General features: G+C 40.6%; 1 protein-coding gene across 1 annotated transcript; it reads right to left on the reverse strand.

Moving 5' to 3' along the window:
• Positions 1-219: 219 nt before the first annotated feature.
• On the reverse strand, positions 220-15,939 carry rrbp1b (ribosome binding protein 1b). Its single transcript, XM_070915384.1, has 24 exons — positions 15,894-15,939; positions 11,307-11,988; positions 10,908-11,053; positions 10,469-10,591; positions 9,905-10,057; positions 9,288-9,406; positions 8,534-8,687; positions 8,258-8,354; positions 7,251-7,330; positions 6,520-6,557; positions 6,314-6,406; positions 6,149-6,200; positions 5,200-5,240; positions 4,806-4,893; positions 4,223-4,315; positions 3,992-4,084; positions 3,603-3,687; positions 3,066-3,139; positions 2,798-2,890; positions 2,537-2,608; positions 2,357-2,449; positions 957-1,040; positions 804-872; positions 220-418 (listed from the first exon to the last, which is right to left on the reverse strand). The coding sequence occupies exons 2-24, from the start codon at positions 11,959-11,961 to the stop codon at positions 380-382; spliced, it is 2,634 nt and encodes an 877-aa protein (XP_070771485.1). The 5' UTR covers positions 11,962-11,988; positions 15,894-15,939; the 3' UTR covers positions 220-379.
• Between the last annotated feature and the right edge of the window lie 97 nt (positions 15,940-16,036).

Below are 16,036 nucleotides of genomic sequence, written 5' to 3' on the forward strand. Positions count from 1 at the left end.
TGGTCTGTAATAGACATGGAGACATTCAGCACGACTAAAGCCTCCTCAGGGGGGCGCCGGAGAGCTTCAGATCATTCAGTATATCTCCGTCCATGAGAGAAACTGTCCAAGACGAACAGTCAAAAGCCACATAAAGCATCAGGATGGAAATAAAACCAGTGGCCCTGCAGACGTTAATAAATGACCGTTATAAATAAATCAATAAAAACAACAGCTGAGTCGGACTTGACAGTTTATTTGTCCTGAAGTGTCTCAGTGACCAGTCCAGTAAAACCATGTCCACTGACTCTCAACAGCTTCACTGTGAAAACACTTTCATCATGTGTCCAGACCTGAAATCTTATTTCTGTTTCTTCAAGATATCACTACATGTAACATGTCACACCGGCGTCTCCTCCTTCACCTCGACTGTCGCCTCCTGCAGAGACAACAGAAGAATTCACATGAAAAAAACATCTTAAAGTCTCAGCAAAATATAAATATAATATAAAAATACAAGTCAGAAGAACAGCTGTTATTTACTAATCATGTTTGGGATATATTTAATATCCGATACGTTTCAGATGGAAAACAAACTCATCACACTAAAGTGTGTGTGTGTGTGTGTATATATATATGGTTGTTTTATGATTGGCAATGCACTTTTTAACAGTTGTAATCATTTTGATATGTGCTGTAAATAAACATTATTATTAGTAAAAGTCTTGAAGGAGCAACATGTTTCATGGCTTTTACTTTGACGAGGCCCTGCGGTGAGTGCTTCCTCTCTGTCAGAGTTCACTTTATAAACAAACATCAGAAACCTTGAGGGGAGCAGCAGATCTCTGATCAGCCGCCGTCTGCTGCTGCAGCTCCAACACTTCCTGTCGAGCCTGAAAGTCAACGAGAGAAAAGGAAACTGTTTGACTTGCTGTTCTGACTGTAAAACCTGCAGATTTTCCAGATGTGAGTCTGACCTGCTGCAGCTGTCTGTCCAGCTGCTGCCGCTGCTCCTGCTCCAACTGCAGCCTGAAGGACATCTGCTGCAACTGAGACTGCACCTGACACACACACACACACACAGAGTCATGTTTCCATCCCTTCAGAGGACATCACATTGACTTACATTCATTTCCCGGAGACTAACCTTAACCTTAAACTAAGTCTTCAGCCTAACATTTAATGACTGATATTAAGGGGACATTTTGTCCCCAAAAGGAAGGCGAGTCCTCACAACGTGACAACTTAAACAGGTTTAAGTCCCCACAACGTGACTGCATAAACAGGTTTAAGTCCCCACAACGTAACTGCGTAAACAGGTTTAAGTCCCCACAACGGGACTGCGTAAACAGGTTTAAGTCCCCACAACGTGACTGCGTTAACAAGTTTAAGTCCCCACAACGTGACTCTGTAAACAGGTTTAAGTCCCCACAACGTGACAGCGTAAACAGATTTAAGTCCCCACAACGTGACTCTGTAAACAGGTTTAAGTCCCCACAACGTGACAGCGTAAATAGATTTAAGTCCCCACAACGTGACTCTGTAAACAGGTTTAAGTCCCAACAAGGGACTGCGTAAACAGGTTTAAGTCCCCACAACGTGACAACTTAAACAGGTTTAAGTCCCCACAACATGACTCTGTAAACAGGTTTAAGTCCCCACAACGTGACTGCGTAAACAGGTTTAAGTCCCCACAACGTGACTCTGTAAACAGGTTTAAGTCCCCACAACGTGACAGCGTAAATAGATTTAAGTCCCCACAACGTGACAGCGTAAATAGATTTAAGTCCCCACAACGCGACAGCGTGAAGAGGTTTAAGTCCCCACAACGCGACAGCGTAAACAGATTTAAGTCCCCACAATGTGACTCTGTAAACAGGTTTAAGTCCCCACAACGTGACTCTGTAAACAGGTTTAAGTCCCCACAACGTGACAGCGTAAATAGATTTAAGTCCCCACAATGTGACTCTGTAAACAGGTTTAAGTCCCCACAACGCGACAGCGTAAACAGATTTAAGTCCCCACAATGTGACTCTGTAAACAGGTTTAAGTCCCCACAACGTGACTCTGTAAACAGGTTTAAGTCCCCACAACGTGACTGCGTAAACAGGTTTAAGTCCCCACAACGTGACTCTGTAAACAGGTTTAAGTCCCCACAACGTGACAGCGTAAATAGATTTAAGTCCCCACAACGTGACAGTGTGAACATGTTTAAGTCCCCACAACGCGACAGCGTAAACAGATTTAAGTCCCCACAACGTAACTTCATAAACGTCTTCTTCATTCACAGAAACTGAATGTCTTTTCATGAGAGGCTGAAATTAATCGATTGATTGACACGTGTTTATTAAGTTGATCATGTTGGTGTCATTCAAACCTGAGCGAGCTCCTCACTGCAGCTCTGGCTGAAACTGGCCTCCTCCAGCTGTTTCTCCAGCTGAGCCTCCAACAGCATCAGCTGCTCCTTCAGCTGAGACACAACGACAACCTCAACATTACTCGTCAATTATTAGGATTAAATAATAATTAATAAAATACAGCTTCTGAGAGGACAGACCTGCTGAGTGTCTTCTGTCTCCGTCCTCTTCGACTGAACTTCGTCCTCCAGCAGCTTCAGCTGATCCAGGACCTGCAGACATCAGGAATCACACACTGAACAACATGACGACCGGCTCATAAGTACTGATGTAAATGAGCTGCAGGTCGTCTGGTTAAAGAGACACTAAATATTCGATGGAGTTTATTTAGACAGAAACAAGTTGTAACAGCTGGAACTACTACTTATACGACTTATAAACACGTGATTTATGATCCGCACCGTTTGTTTCTGCTGTTCGGCTTCAGACAGTTTGTTCCTCCAGATGTTTTCTTCTTCTTCAGAGCGTCGCTGCAGGGCCTGAAGCTCCGCCTCCTTCAGGGACAGTCACAGAGGCATCACAACAAACAGCATACAAACAATAATACAACAGATACAAAGGAGGCAAATTACAAAAAACATTCTAAAAGAAAATACTTTTTTCTAATTGAGTAACGACGTGAAACAGGTTCATGAGCAGAAAGTTGTCAAAGTTGTTGGAAGTTGTTACCGTTTCCTGCAGCAGCTTCGTGTTCTGATCAAACTGCCACTGCAGCTGAGAAAACAACAGCCAAACATCAAGAACAAAACTGCAAACGTTTCCTAAATCAAGTAAAAACATTCCTCATTTTAGAGCTTCTGTAAAAGTTTGATTTCTAGGAAAGGTTCCTAAAAAGAACTGATTTCCAAGAGTCTGAGCTTCCAAAAAACCTTCTGTAGAAAATATTCGAGTCCCTGAAAAAGTTTTTGAAGAACCTGAGTTCCTAAACAACCGACTGAAAGCCAGAAAAACTTTCTAAATTCAGATAAAAAATTGCTGTTAATGAAAAGAAAATTCCTGAAAAACACTGACTAACAGTTCCTCCAGAGTTCCCGAAAATGTTCCGGAGGTTTAGGAATCTGAGTTTTCAGCTCCAGAAAAACTTCCTGTTTCTGCTTTCACAGGAAAAGTTCTGAAACAGCTTGTGAAGAACTGCAGCTGTCAGGGTTAGGGTAGTTCTCAGTTCTTTAAACTCCCCATCAGACCGGATGTGAGTGTGTTTGGAGTTTTGTGTTTTTACCTCAGAGTGAGAGCTCGCCTCGTCACTTTTACTCTCCTGAACTTTCTGAGTAAAAAGTTCCAGCCAGTTATTCTGCAGAGGAAACACATGCTGTTACACCCCGAGTTCTGACTGCCAGGCTCAAAAGGCTCCTGCAACTATTTGCAACACACTGAATGATGATAATAATAGCAATAATCGTAAAAAATAATAACTGAGTCAAAGAGCTACTGAAAGCTGTATTACAAATTAAAAATATTCTATGATGTCATTCAGTGAGAAAATTGTTCAAGTGTTCAAAACGTCGTTGTTTGATAACGTTTGAAGTTTTTTAAAGAGATTTCTGGATCAGCATTAAAAACTCATCACTTGTTCTTTGGTTTGAGACCTGACCGACCTGCTCCGCCTCCACAGAGATGCCAGGAAACAGAACCTGCAGAGACCCCTGGAAGTCCAAACGCAGGGACTCGACCCTGGACCGCGACTCAGTCTGAACACACAAAGACATTCATAATTTTTACAGTGTACGGTCAGTTCATTACACTGTAAAATATGCTAGACAGTAAAAAGTTCAGATCTTTAATATGTAATAAACGTATATTTCCAGGTGTGTTTTTATCTCACTGACCAGCGCTGCTTTAAGCTCCGCCTCTCTCTGCTCGCTCAGACGCTCTGCAGTTGAAAACGCTGCCGCTGAAGCCGCCATTTTCTCCTGCAGCTCCTGAAGAATATAACAAGATGGAAGACGAGTCGGACCTACTTCTCAGGTTTCTATTCAGTATCACATCGTAGTTCATCAGATGAACCTGGGTCTTCAGGACTCTGATAACTGCAGATTCTGAGGTGCTGGGTTTCATTTCCAAAACATTTTAAAAACCAAATGAGAAAAAAGCCTCTTAGTCTGATACATGTCAGAACGATTCGAACGGATTTTAACTGTCACTGAATCAGCTGCTTTCATTTCCATCCAAACAATCAAGAATCATATATAAAGATGAAGAATAAACTTCAGATTAAGTTTTTATTTCTCACTGAAACTAATATTTGATTTGATTTTAATGTGTAAATCTTTTGCTCTCACTTTCAGCTTCTGTTCAGACTAAAAGTTTCTCACTCTTCCAAAATGGCCTCCAGAGAGTGAAACCTTCTGTAGCATCAGCAGGTTTGTGTGCCACTATGAATATTATATCAAGTGTTTGATCTGGACTCACGTTGCCGTGGTTACGACTCTGTTGCAGCTCCTCTCTGATCTGCTGCAGTTCTTCTTCCAGACGCAGCAGCTGAGAGTCTTCCTCCAGACTGACAACAACAAACACCAACAAACAAAACAATCAACTCTCAACAGTAAACGGTTGTTTTTCTTGATTCTGGTGCAGCTGTTTGTTTCATTGTGTTCATAAAGTTAATAAATATTCTGATTCACTTCTAGATTGTTTTGGAAAACGTTTGAAATAATTTCACTGGCAGAAAATTAGACTTTTAGCACTCCATAATTAACTGAATTAATTTAACATTATTTGGTAACATGGAGATTTATTTGTAGTTAAGGTTCTTCTGTTACGATAAATGTTTTGTTACATTTAAAAATGAAAACCTGTTTTTTACCTTTCAAACGGTTGTTCAGACTCTGTTTCACTTCCTGATCCCTGCAGAGCAGAAGAAGACGAAACAAACATCAGAAACATCTGGAGGAAACTTTCACAGGTTGTTTGTGTTGAAGAGTTTACTAAACAGGAAATAATAACAGAATGAGGAATAAGAGAATAAAATTAAAAATAATAAATAAAAGAATGATAGAACTGGAGAATGTGTTTATTTTAAATGCATTATAGAGTTTAATTTCATTATTCTGTCATCTGTTTGTTTATGTGTGAGAGTCAGCTGCTAAACCAAAATCTTTTAATGCAAGAAAATGTCAAAAGCAGTCCATGTTGGATCATTAGTTTTTCTTGTCTTTGAATATATCAAGAGTTTTGAAAATGGATTTTTACTACATGACATAACATGACAAAATTGGTAACGTAACTTCGACTCAAATTAAGGTGCCTAAACACTGACTGTGATTGTTTTATCAGTTGTAGCTAGCTAACTAAGCTAACGTTAACTTCATGACTTAATGAGTAAAAACTATCCAGATTACCTGTTTTAAAGAGAATCCTGTAAAAAGCATGATATCATGCTAACAGACTGAGGCTAAAGCTAACAGGTCCTTGACCCTGATATCATGCTAACAGGCCGAGGCTAAAGCTAACAGGTCCCTGACCCTGATATCATGCTAACAGACTGAGGCTTAGCAAACAGGTCTCTGGTAAGTTGATGATCCATGTAGAAGATATGGAAATAGCGTTGTTCTTATGTAGCAGTGTAGAGCTAGTTAGTCCTGGTGTTACATTACCTGTAAGATATGCTAACTCTTGGAAATAATACTAAGTTACTACTGTAGGTAGCTAGTTAGCTGAAAATGGAACAATACAGACACTAGCAGGCAAACCTTAGGATCTTTAGTTTCAAACTGTAAACATGATGATATCTGGTCTGTGAATTTCAAACATACGTCTTTCTGCATCTGATCACCAGCTGCTGCCTCCACTTCATCGTCCTTCACTCTGAGGACACAAAGAAACTAACGAATCACCTCAACTACTTACAAAAAGGAAAGATGTTGAAAATATACTTTAAGGACATATTAAATATGTTTTGTGCTTCTGGTGGTTCTGACCTCTGTGACTGTGATGTCAGCAGCTGTAGCTCCTCCCTCAGCTGAGTGAGCTCCGCCTCCAGAGCGATGACCCGCTCGTCTCTGCGCTGCACACTGACGGGAAGTCGCAGCGGAAGTCAAACTACAGTCCGTCACACCTCCACAACATCTACACTCACTGTTATTATTGTTGTTTCAATAATATGACAGCAGAAAAAGTTTCATACCAGTTCTTCAGCTGCTCCACCTCAGACGATCCGTCCACCTGCAGACACAAACTGGTTAATGATCAAAACGCTAAATTTTAATTAAAGTTATTTAACATTATCCCACTCTTTATCATTATCCCACACATCTGATGTTTAGCAGGTATAATGTTTACCATGTTTACCATCTTAATTTAGCGTGTTAGCATGCTAACATTGGCTAACTAGCAGTAAACACAGAGTCCAGCTGAGGATGATGAACGTCATCAGTTCTGCAGGTATTTGGTCATAAACCAAAGTTTTGGACACATGAACATGTTGACCTGATGATGGCACTTGACCAAGAGTCAGAGGATCACCAGAGTTATTACAGTTCATCCTGAGGGGACCATGAAGGTCTGAACCACATCTCATCACAATCAGTTTGGACCAAAGTGATGGACAGACACTGCCATCTATAAAGCAACACAGCTAACTAAAAAAACACTAGCTGGAAAACTACACAAGTAGGAGAAGTACCAAATCCAGAAGTAAATCATTGTTCTTTCAATCAGCATCAGCAACATTTATGGATATCAGCAATGAAAGGGGTCATGAAGGTGGAGATAGCTACAGAATACCAATGTTTTGGTTGAGAGTATAAAGTCTTATGGTTATTCATTTGCAATGATAAATATAAATCAATCAAAGGAATTGTTTAAAAAAAACAGGACATAAATCACATGATGAAAGTGAGGTATTCAGGTTGTTACCTGGACTGCAGCCTGGCTCTCCAGCTGGACCTTGAGATCCTGCAGCTCAGCCTCTCTGGACACCAGCGCCCTCTGCAGCTCTGAGGTACAAACAGCAGAAAAACCAGCAGAGTCATGTCGGTTACGATTTCTAAGAAAGGGTTTCTGGGACATTTGGACGTGGTGGAACCACAGAAAGCAATGTGCTGAAGGAATGTTTTAGTTTCTGTGACAATTCCCAAACTTAGAGATAATTCCTCTGACTAGTTGGTGAGAAAGGCTGCAATTAGATGTCAGATACATTCTAACAGCTTTGTGTTAGCCTAAATCATGGGCAGCCAAAGTAAATATGGACAAATAGACTGCTGCTGCTTCCACGTGGATTCAGACAAACGGCAGCCGGACAACACCTTCTGGACGGCACGGGAAAAACAAACAAACAGCAAAACGAAACACCTGACAATATGTTGCTATGGTGATTTGCATTGGTATTGTTTACAAAGAATGGAATAAAATATATTACATACAATTATTTCGTGCCTATTATTTTATGTAATTTTTCTAGTGATGCATGTAGCTATAAAATGCAACTTTCTCTTAATGTTCTATTACAAACTTAAAATTATTGTTCCCTCCAAAACGTCATTCATTCATTTCCAACATGAACAGTGAAAGCAGAACTGCTCTTTCGTTTTTTAGCTTCTCGTTGTCCAGATCGTCCATGTTTTCTCCTTGTGAGGGAGCTACATTACATCCGGTTGTAAATTCTGTCGCGGAGGACGGCAAAAAAATATTTTAATTTTGGACAGCGATGCCATCTACCGTTGCCGCTATTCTCTGCTGGCCACACTTAATTTTACCATCCTGCTCTCGTCCACAAAAATGATATCCAGTTTGCCGTCTGCCTGAATCCATGTGAATGCAACATTAGAATACTTGTTCTTAAGTTTATATAGAACTGGTTAGCATTAGTTAGCATTGTTGAAACCAAGGGGCCTAGTTAGCTACATGCTAACAGAAACACTAACCGCTAACAGCAGCAGCTTCCTGCCGCGATGCTTTGAGCTCCGAACACATTTCCTCCAGTCGCTGTTGCAGAGTGCGCTCAGTGTCTGCATGGACCAGCTGCACAGACAGACAGAAAACACGGGTCACTTCCTGTTAACAGCAGCTCCACCGTCATAGTGGCTGTTAAAATAAAGATGTTCTGTAGAAAGAAAGAAAGACTATTTGAAAGAAGTAAGAAACTACAAATGCAGCTGGTGAGACGTGACCTTTAAGGACAACAGTTCTATATCGCTGACCTGGGCTTGGGCCAGTTCTTGCTCTGTGGCGGCCATCTTGGTCTCCAGGCTCTTCCTGCATTCCTTGTCACCCCGCTGAGCGTCTGTATGCTCGGCCAACTCCCGACCAAGACGGACACAGTCCTGCCTGAGACGGGCCAGCTCCGCATTCTGCCTGAAGGGAGGGATAGGGTTAGACCAGATAACAGACATCAGTAGATCACAGACGGTTCAAAAGTACCGGTCCTGTTCATTTGTCCCTTTGACAGTCATGTAACTGTCTGTTAGATCAGAGTCCCAGAAAGCATTGCTGTAAGAACAATGCAATCAGAGAGCTTCAAACTCTGTAGGCATGTAGCTAATAGCGCCTTCGCGTCAAATTGGGTGGATGGGAAAGATTTCCATGTTTCCCTCTGGGACTTTCACATCTTGATGACAAATAAAGACAGTTGTATGATTACAGAGTTGGTCGTGTGACGCTTAATACTAAATATGCGTTTAATTACCTCGACCAACGGACTACGACTGACGTGAGGTACACGTTAGTTTGGTTTTCAGTCGTATTATTAAGTCATAAAAATGACGTGGATGTTGAAGTGAAGGCTATTTACAAGTCAGAAACTGAAAACTTAAATATAACTTGACTGCTCAAACCAGCGGGGTAAAGTTAGAGGTTAATCTTTAGAGAACTTGTTGGATAAATTTATAGCAATGGCTGCTGCAGCTCATGGGTACTTTACCAAATTACTAACCTAACCTGACTTGTGTGTGTTACCTGCTCTCGGCCTGGCTGGTTGCCTGGTTCAGGGCGTCTCGGAGAATGGAGTTCTCCTGCTGCAGTCGGGCCAGCTGAGCATTGGGGCCATTCTCCAGCTGTTCCTGCAGACTCCCGATCTGTTCCAGTTTAACAGCCAGTTAGCTAAATATGCTACAGATCATGATCAGCATTCAGACACCTGACAGACTTGCAACTGAGTAATTAGTAATTTGCTCTTGAAGACCTGTGACTTGACTTGGACCTACCTTCAATGACTTTCAACTTGAATAGAGACTTGTTTTGGCAAGATTTCAGACTTGATTTAGACTTGCCCTCAAGGACATAAGATTTGAACTGAGACTCGCTTTAACAAGAGTTGAGATTTGACTTAGACCTGCCCTCAAGGACTTGACTCAAACATCCCCTCAAGAAGTTGAGATTTGACTTGCCTTTAAGAGCTTGAGACATGCTTTGACAAGATTTGAGAATGGACTCGGGCCTGCCCTGGTGGACTTGAGACCTGACTTAGACTTGCCCTTGAGGACTTGCAATTTGACTTGCCCTGAATAATTTGAGGCTTGACTTGAAGCTTGCTTTGATCTGCCACTAATGAATTAAATGTTAGTTAACCCTACCTTCTGGTTAAGCTGCTGGGTAAGTTTCAGGTGTTCCCTGTCAGCAGCTTGCATTCTGGCCTGCAGGACATCAACCTCCTGAACCCGAGAACTCAGCGCCACCTTCAGACGGGCCTCCAAAGATTCCATCTTGGATTTCTCTGCACCAAGTTCCTGAAGAAGGAAACAGCCAGCCCAAAATCTTATCAAGAATTGAAGGTCTGAAGCTAACATGTTCATACTCATACACATAATTAACTGATTCCACTGAATTTATTTGTACTCCCATAAAGTGGTGGGTGTAAGTGCAAAGTCACAGTTCTGTGTCTAGAATCCAGTGAAATCATGAATGAGTCCATTGTTTTGGTTTAGACACTTTATTTTAAGAAATGTCTAAGTCAGTCTCCTGTGTCTAGAACATTTGCAAGTCTACTGACTTGTCGTTGTGTCTCAGTGCACCTTTAGAGGAACAAGATATTTTAAGGTGTCCTGGTACCGTCCCTTGTTGAGTGGCATTGTTGTCACCTTGACAAACCAACAGAACTCACATGACATGAGTGATGATCTGAACGCTGCCTGGCTCACCTTGCTGAGCTCTCGAAGGCGGCTCTTGGCAGCGGCGGCGTCTTCCTGCACGGTGGTCAGCAGCTTCTCTTTCTCCTCCAGCTGTTTCTTCAGAGCAGACAGTGGGTCTCCTTTCTGACAGGCCTGAATGTCATACAAAGGCAGCCATGTTTGTTTGTTAATCAGATACTAACGTATTACTTAGCACCAAGTTATCGGAGCTTTCAGACATCCAAGAATCCCAGTCATAACCACTTATAGGTATAAACAAGTCTGAAACATAAGCTTTCGAATGGTATCTGTGTCACTGTATACTGAGCCAGCTGCTAAAAGTAGTTGGTGAGTGTGAGCTGTACTGGAGGCTAACATTGTCTGGAGTACTGTTTGTGCACTAACTGTTTCACTACTTGTTAGCTGTGAATGTGAGCTGCTAGCTGGTGTTGTGAAGCTGTTTATCTACCAGCTGCCATGAGTCGTGGCGGACACCGGCCTTCTGGTTCAGGACCTCCATGAGTTTGTGCATCTCGTCGTCTCTGAGCGTCATGTTGGACACGGCAGACAGCAGCTCATCGTACGGCAGCCGGGATGAGACGGCAGAGTCTGTCACTTAAAGAAAAACCAGAACACAACACAACCAATGTTCTTAATGTTCTGTATTAATTTGACAGACTTTAATCTAACTGTAAACAAACATTTAATTAAACATTATTTTACAGTAGAGCCCATCCAATCATGGTGGTGGTCAATACAGATATCGATATTTGATATTTGAGAGTAAGAAAAATCTGATAACAATATTGTTTGATAAACATTTAAAATGAATATTTATGGCAATGATCTGTGTTGAAAGTTTATTCACCTGGCTCAGGTTTGTTCTTGGACTTCTTCTTCTTGCTCAAGGTCTCTTTGGGTTCTTCAGCTTTGGTAGCAGACAGTTCTTTGGTGACTTCAGTGACAACGTTCACCGGAAAAACATCAACCACCGATGCCATGGCCATGACCAGAACTTCCTTAGCAACAGTTTCCACCACAGCAGCCGGCTCCATTTTGGCTGACTTCTTCTTCTTCTTCTCCTTTGGTGAGGGGGCTGGAGGAGACTCGATGGTGGTGGTGGTAACCACGGTGGGTTCTGGTTCAGGTTCTGGTTTTGGTTCTGGTTCAGGTGTTGGTTTAGCTTCAGGGGCAGCCCCAGGTTCTGGATCAGATTCTGGTTCGGTACAAGTCACCACCTCAGGCTCCTCGCCACCATCGCTGCCTGGTTCTGAGACCTTCCCATCAAGCCGGTCTTCCTTCTTCTTGGCTTTGCTCTTCTTCTCCAGGGTCTTGTCCTTCTTCTTCTTCTCTGTTCTCTGGGTCTGTGTTCGGACAAGCTGGCGACGCTGTTTGGCCAGCGCCTCTTCGTACGACGTCTCCTTCATGGAGAGCGTGGAGACGAGGACGATGCCCAACGCCGAGATGATCATGAAGCCTCCAAAGACCATGAAGCCGAGTGTCTGCGGGTCGGAGGCGTCCATGACTGATCAGAGTGTCACACAGGAAGTCTGAGGGACAAAGATGAAGGACATTTAGCATGTAGCCTGAAGAAAAGCTCAATCTTTCTTACAATACATGAGGCGGAGTGTGAGGGTTGTTTTTCTGCTTCATTTATGTCAAACTTAAGACCTTTGAGCGTCGGCCATTTAACGATGTAACTGTAGCGCCACCTAGAGGAGAAATGCCATCACCTTCAGCAGGAACACTCAAAGTTCACATGTGCACCTAAATTTGGTTACAAGTGAACTCACCCACAATAATTTGATATAGAAACACAGTTTTAAACAGAAGAAACAAATCAATAACTTTGAATGGTTGTCCAGATATTTGGAAAAAGGAAATCTGTTAGTGAAGCTGCTTTGTGGAGGAGCGTACGGAGCAAGGAGCTTCATGAACGGCCACACTGCATCTGTCAGGTCACTCATAAACATATATATTTAAAAAGTCACAGAAAACAGTCAAAAAGCACAAATCAGTCCTTTCTGTGAACATATTGATTTCTCTCGGTGGTTGTTTGCCTACTGCTCACTGACTGGAGGTCAAAGTTCACGGTCAGCAGTGAATCACTGCTTCAGTCTAAACTCTCATTCGGTGAACCAAAGGATGAAGTGCTGCTCTGTAATGATTTGTTGATTGATTGATTGGTCTTGATTAATTTATTAATTGTTTAGTCAGAACGTTCCCACAGCCCGAGGTGACGTAGTCATAATAGTTTCATTTACGATCACGTGACAAAGAAAAGCGTCAAATCATCACATTTCAGAATCAGAAATACTTTATTGATCCTCGGGGGGAAAAAGTACTTCCAGAGTGAAAAAAAGTGCCAGAACTCTCTCCACCAGCACGTTTGGAGAGGGTCAGCATTTTAAAAAGTACTGAGTTAAATAAAAGGAATAAAGGAGAAAAGTAAGAAAAAATAACAAAAACAAACAGGAGCAACTGTAACAGGCTGCATGCACACTACACATTTGATGGAACCAGAGGATATTTATATATTTATATATTAATTTATCGATTATCAAACTAGTTGTTGATTAATTTTCCGTAACGCTTTTTACTAGTCCACAAATTTCATAGTAAATAGGTGATAATTAGATAGTAACTTAATTGAAATTTCTTTGAAATTACACCCAAATTACACCAACATTTACCCCAAAATGTATCGGAAAAATAGCTGGTCATTTATTTAATACATTTCCAGGAAAGTAATACGAAGTTAATTGATAGCCATGAGGTAACACAAACGCTTTACTCTCAGGTCCGTTATTTCCTGGTAAATTGATGATAATTAGCAAGTAACTTCCTTGGAAATTACAACCAAATAATTGTATAATTATATTCTCTTTCCCAATTGATAATTAGCTGGTAATTTATTTTATAAAGTTCTACCAAGTTAATTGATATGCATAATTAGGCTCAAAATATAGAGGAATCACATACCTTTGTAATTAGACCTACATTCTTTTACATGGAAATTATAGCATGGAGGGACATTCATCTAGAGCTGGTGTCCAACTTGTCCTTACCTGCTTGTGATAGGCAACGAGAGTAGGTCAAACAGAATCTGGGGGTTAGCAACTCGCCTTAAGCACAGCCTTGTTTTCAAGGATGGAGTAGTTGAAGGTCAAGGCCTGGTGTTTCACCTCAGCTGCTGAGGCGACCCGTCACCCGTTAACACGCATGACCTTATAGAAATAACTTGCCAAGTACCTTTTGTTTATATTTTCTATCCAGTGTTTTATCTTTTTTAATTAACTGATACCATTGACTGAGCATACAGACCTCGTGTACATATAATATTATCGTCAGGGCAGCAGGGGATGAATTGTCACCACTTACCTGATGTGTAACTTCTGCATTACAGGCGTGTGTCTGCCTAACGTCTGCTGAGCAGACCTGGAAACTGAAGTGAGTTGTTGCAGCTTAATTTCCTAGTAGAACATTTTTAAACATTTACATTCTCACCAATTTCTGTATAATTTCAACAGATCAGTCCAACTTTGTAACAGATTTCCTAAATGTCAATTTGTTTTATTGTGCGCCACCATAAATAGCTAATTACAGACAAATACAGGGTCATAATCAAGAGTCAAGTTACTAACTGGCCTGATGATAATGTATTCGCGCCACTCAACAAATGTTAAATGTCACTGTTTATATGTTGAGAAACAATACATTAACAAATAAATTAATAACAGGGAAAAAAGTAACAAAGTTTTTTAAATGAAAACACAGTATTTGTACTTTTATATGACAGCGTGAATAACCACCAACTGCTGCTAACTGTAGGTGCTGTTAGCTAGTTAGCTCAGTTAGCTCAGTTATTCCATAACAACAGACTAAAGGGAGGAAAAGTAAGGAAAGACCGGTGAATAGGTGAGGATGAGCTGTGCATGTGCTGAAATGCGCAAAGAAATAGAAATAGTAATTAATATCCAACATATAAAAAGTATATTAAAAATTGTAGTAACTTTATATGAGTAGCACATAAGTCTATTATATTTCAGTCTCTCTCCTTTTCAAATAGAACAATTCTCTTTCATGAACTTTTTTAAACATCTGAAACTAAATACAAAAAGTAAATAGGCCCCTTTTTATACAGTATGCTATCATTTCATAATAAAAAGCGAAATAAAAACGAACTACTGAACACTAAAATAGTGCTTATACATTAGCCGAAAGTGTGTTGGTAGCTAATTTAATGGTTTTGGTTGTTTGGTTCATTCATACAGTTTCAGCGAGAAAAAACTAACTGTAACTGCTTATTAGGAAAGAGCAGAATATAATTCTTAAAACATTTTGCAGTAATTTTCAATACATTTTGGGGATAATTTATAGACATTTCAAATGCGTCACTTGCTAATTATCGCCTACTTACCATGACATTTGTGGAGCTGTAAAATGAAGCGTTACCGATAATTGAAGACACAAAAGCCCGTCTGTTCTTCTCTGTGTTCTTTCTCAGTAAATCTCTTCTGACATCTCAAGTTATTAATTATTAAAATTATCAACACATTAATGACAATAATGGTGTTCAGAAAACCTTCAGTACAAAGTAAGTTACTTGTACTTTACTTTATACTTCTACTGCAGTAACATGTTGTACTTTTACTTCACTACATGTGACCAGTTTATAAAAGATGATTCTTTGTTTCACATCAAACAGTTTACGATGTAACATTAAAATACTTCTTACATGTGCCACATTAATACATTAATAATGAGTCAATAATATAATAATATGACACTGACTTTCATTTTGTTCCCGATACTTCTATAACTTCACCAGCCAAAGGTTTCCTACCACAGGCGTAGACTCAATGTGCAGTACTTTTAACATAGTAAACAAACAAGCAAACAGTATTTCTATAGAGTAGTAGTAGTATTACCTGAATATTTTGGAGACACAAGAAGAAAAATATTGATCTAAATATCAAAAGAGGGTAAAATATTCCGAATATATGATGTAGTTTAATATGTTTTACAGTTTTGGAGGGGCTGAAGGAGTGACGTGTCTGAGTCCACAATTAACCCTTTGTACTGTGAACACGCACGCACGCACGCACGCACACAGCAGTTATGTAACGCTGTTTGTTCTCTGAACACCTCAGATGCAGAATGTCACATTATAGTTATTTTAGAACCAAAAACAAACTTTAAAAAACTCTTTATAAACACAGATGGCTGCACGTGCAGTCTGAACGTCTCAGGCTCTTTTTTCATCATTTCCATAAAGTTTTATGTTCATTCAAACCGGTCAGAGAGTTTCATCTGTGTGTCATCCTTCTTCTGATGTTTCAAAGGAGAAAGTCACTCATTGAAAAAGAGTTTTGTGTCACTGAATTTTGGATTCTCACATTAAAACGTCTATTTTTGATCATTTCTGGGTATAAAATCCAACATTTGTTCCAACCTTTCTGACTTTTCCGCGTCTCTTCAGCTTCAGTCTGGTGTTTTCATTCAGGAGCCGCAGCGCAGGAAGAAAAGCTCCGTGATTCAGCTTTAAAGAGTTTCTCTCACCTCAGCGGAGTCTGTCAGGCTGCAGAGTCGTGGCAC

Source organism: Enoplosus armatus, chromosome 2 (assembly GCF_043641665.1).
Source record: "Enoplosus armatus isolate fEnoArm2 chromosome 2, fEnoArm2.hap1, whole genome shotgun sequence".
NCBI lineage: Eukaryota > Metazoa > Chordata > Actinopteri > Centrarchiformes > Enoplosidae > Enoplosus > Enoplosus armatus.

Coding starts and splice junctions, on each gene's coding strand:
- rrbp1b (XM_070915384.1), bottom strand. CDS start 11,961: ATGGACGCCTCCGACCCGCAGACACTCGGCTTCATGGTCTTTGGAGGC. Junction 6,407..6,519: donor GTGGAGCAGCTGAAGAACTG/GTATGAAACTTT, acceptor ACTTCCCGTCAG/TGTGCAGCGCAGAGACGAGC. Junction 5,241..6,148: donor GTGATCAGATGCAGAAAGAC/GTATGTTTGAAA, acceptor TCTGCTCTGCAG/GGATCAGGAAGTGAAACAGA.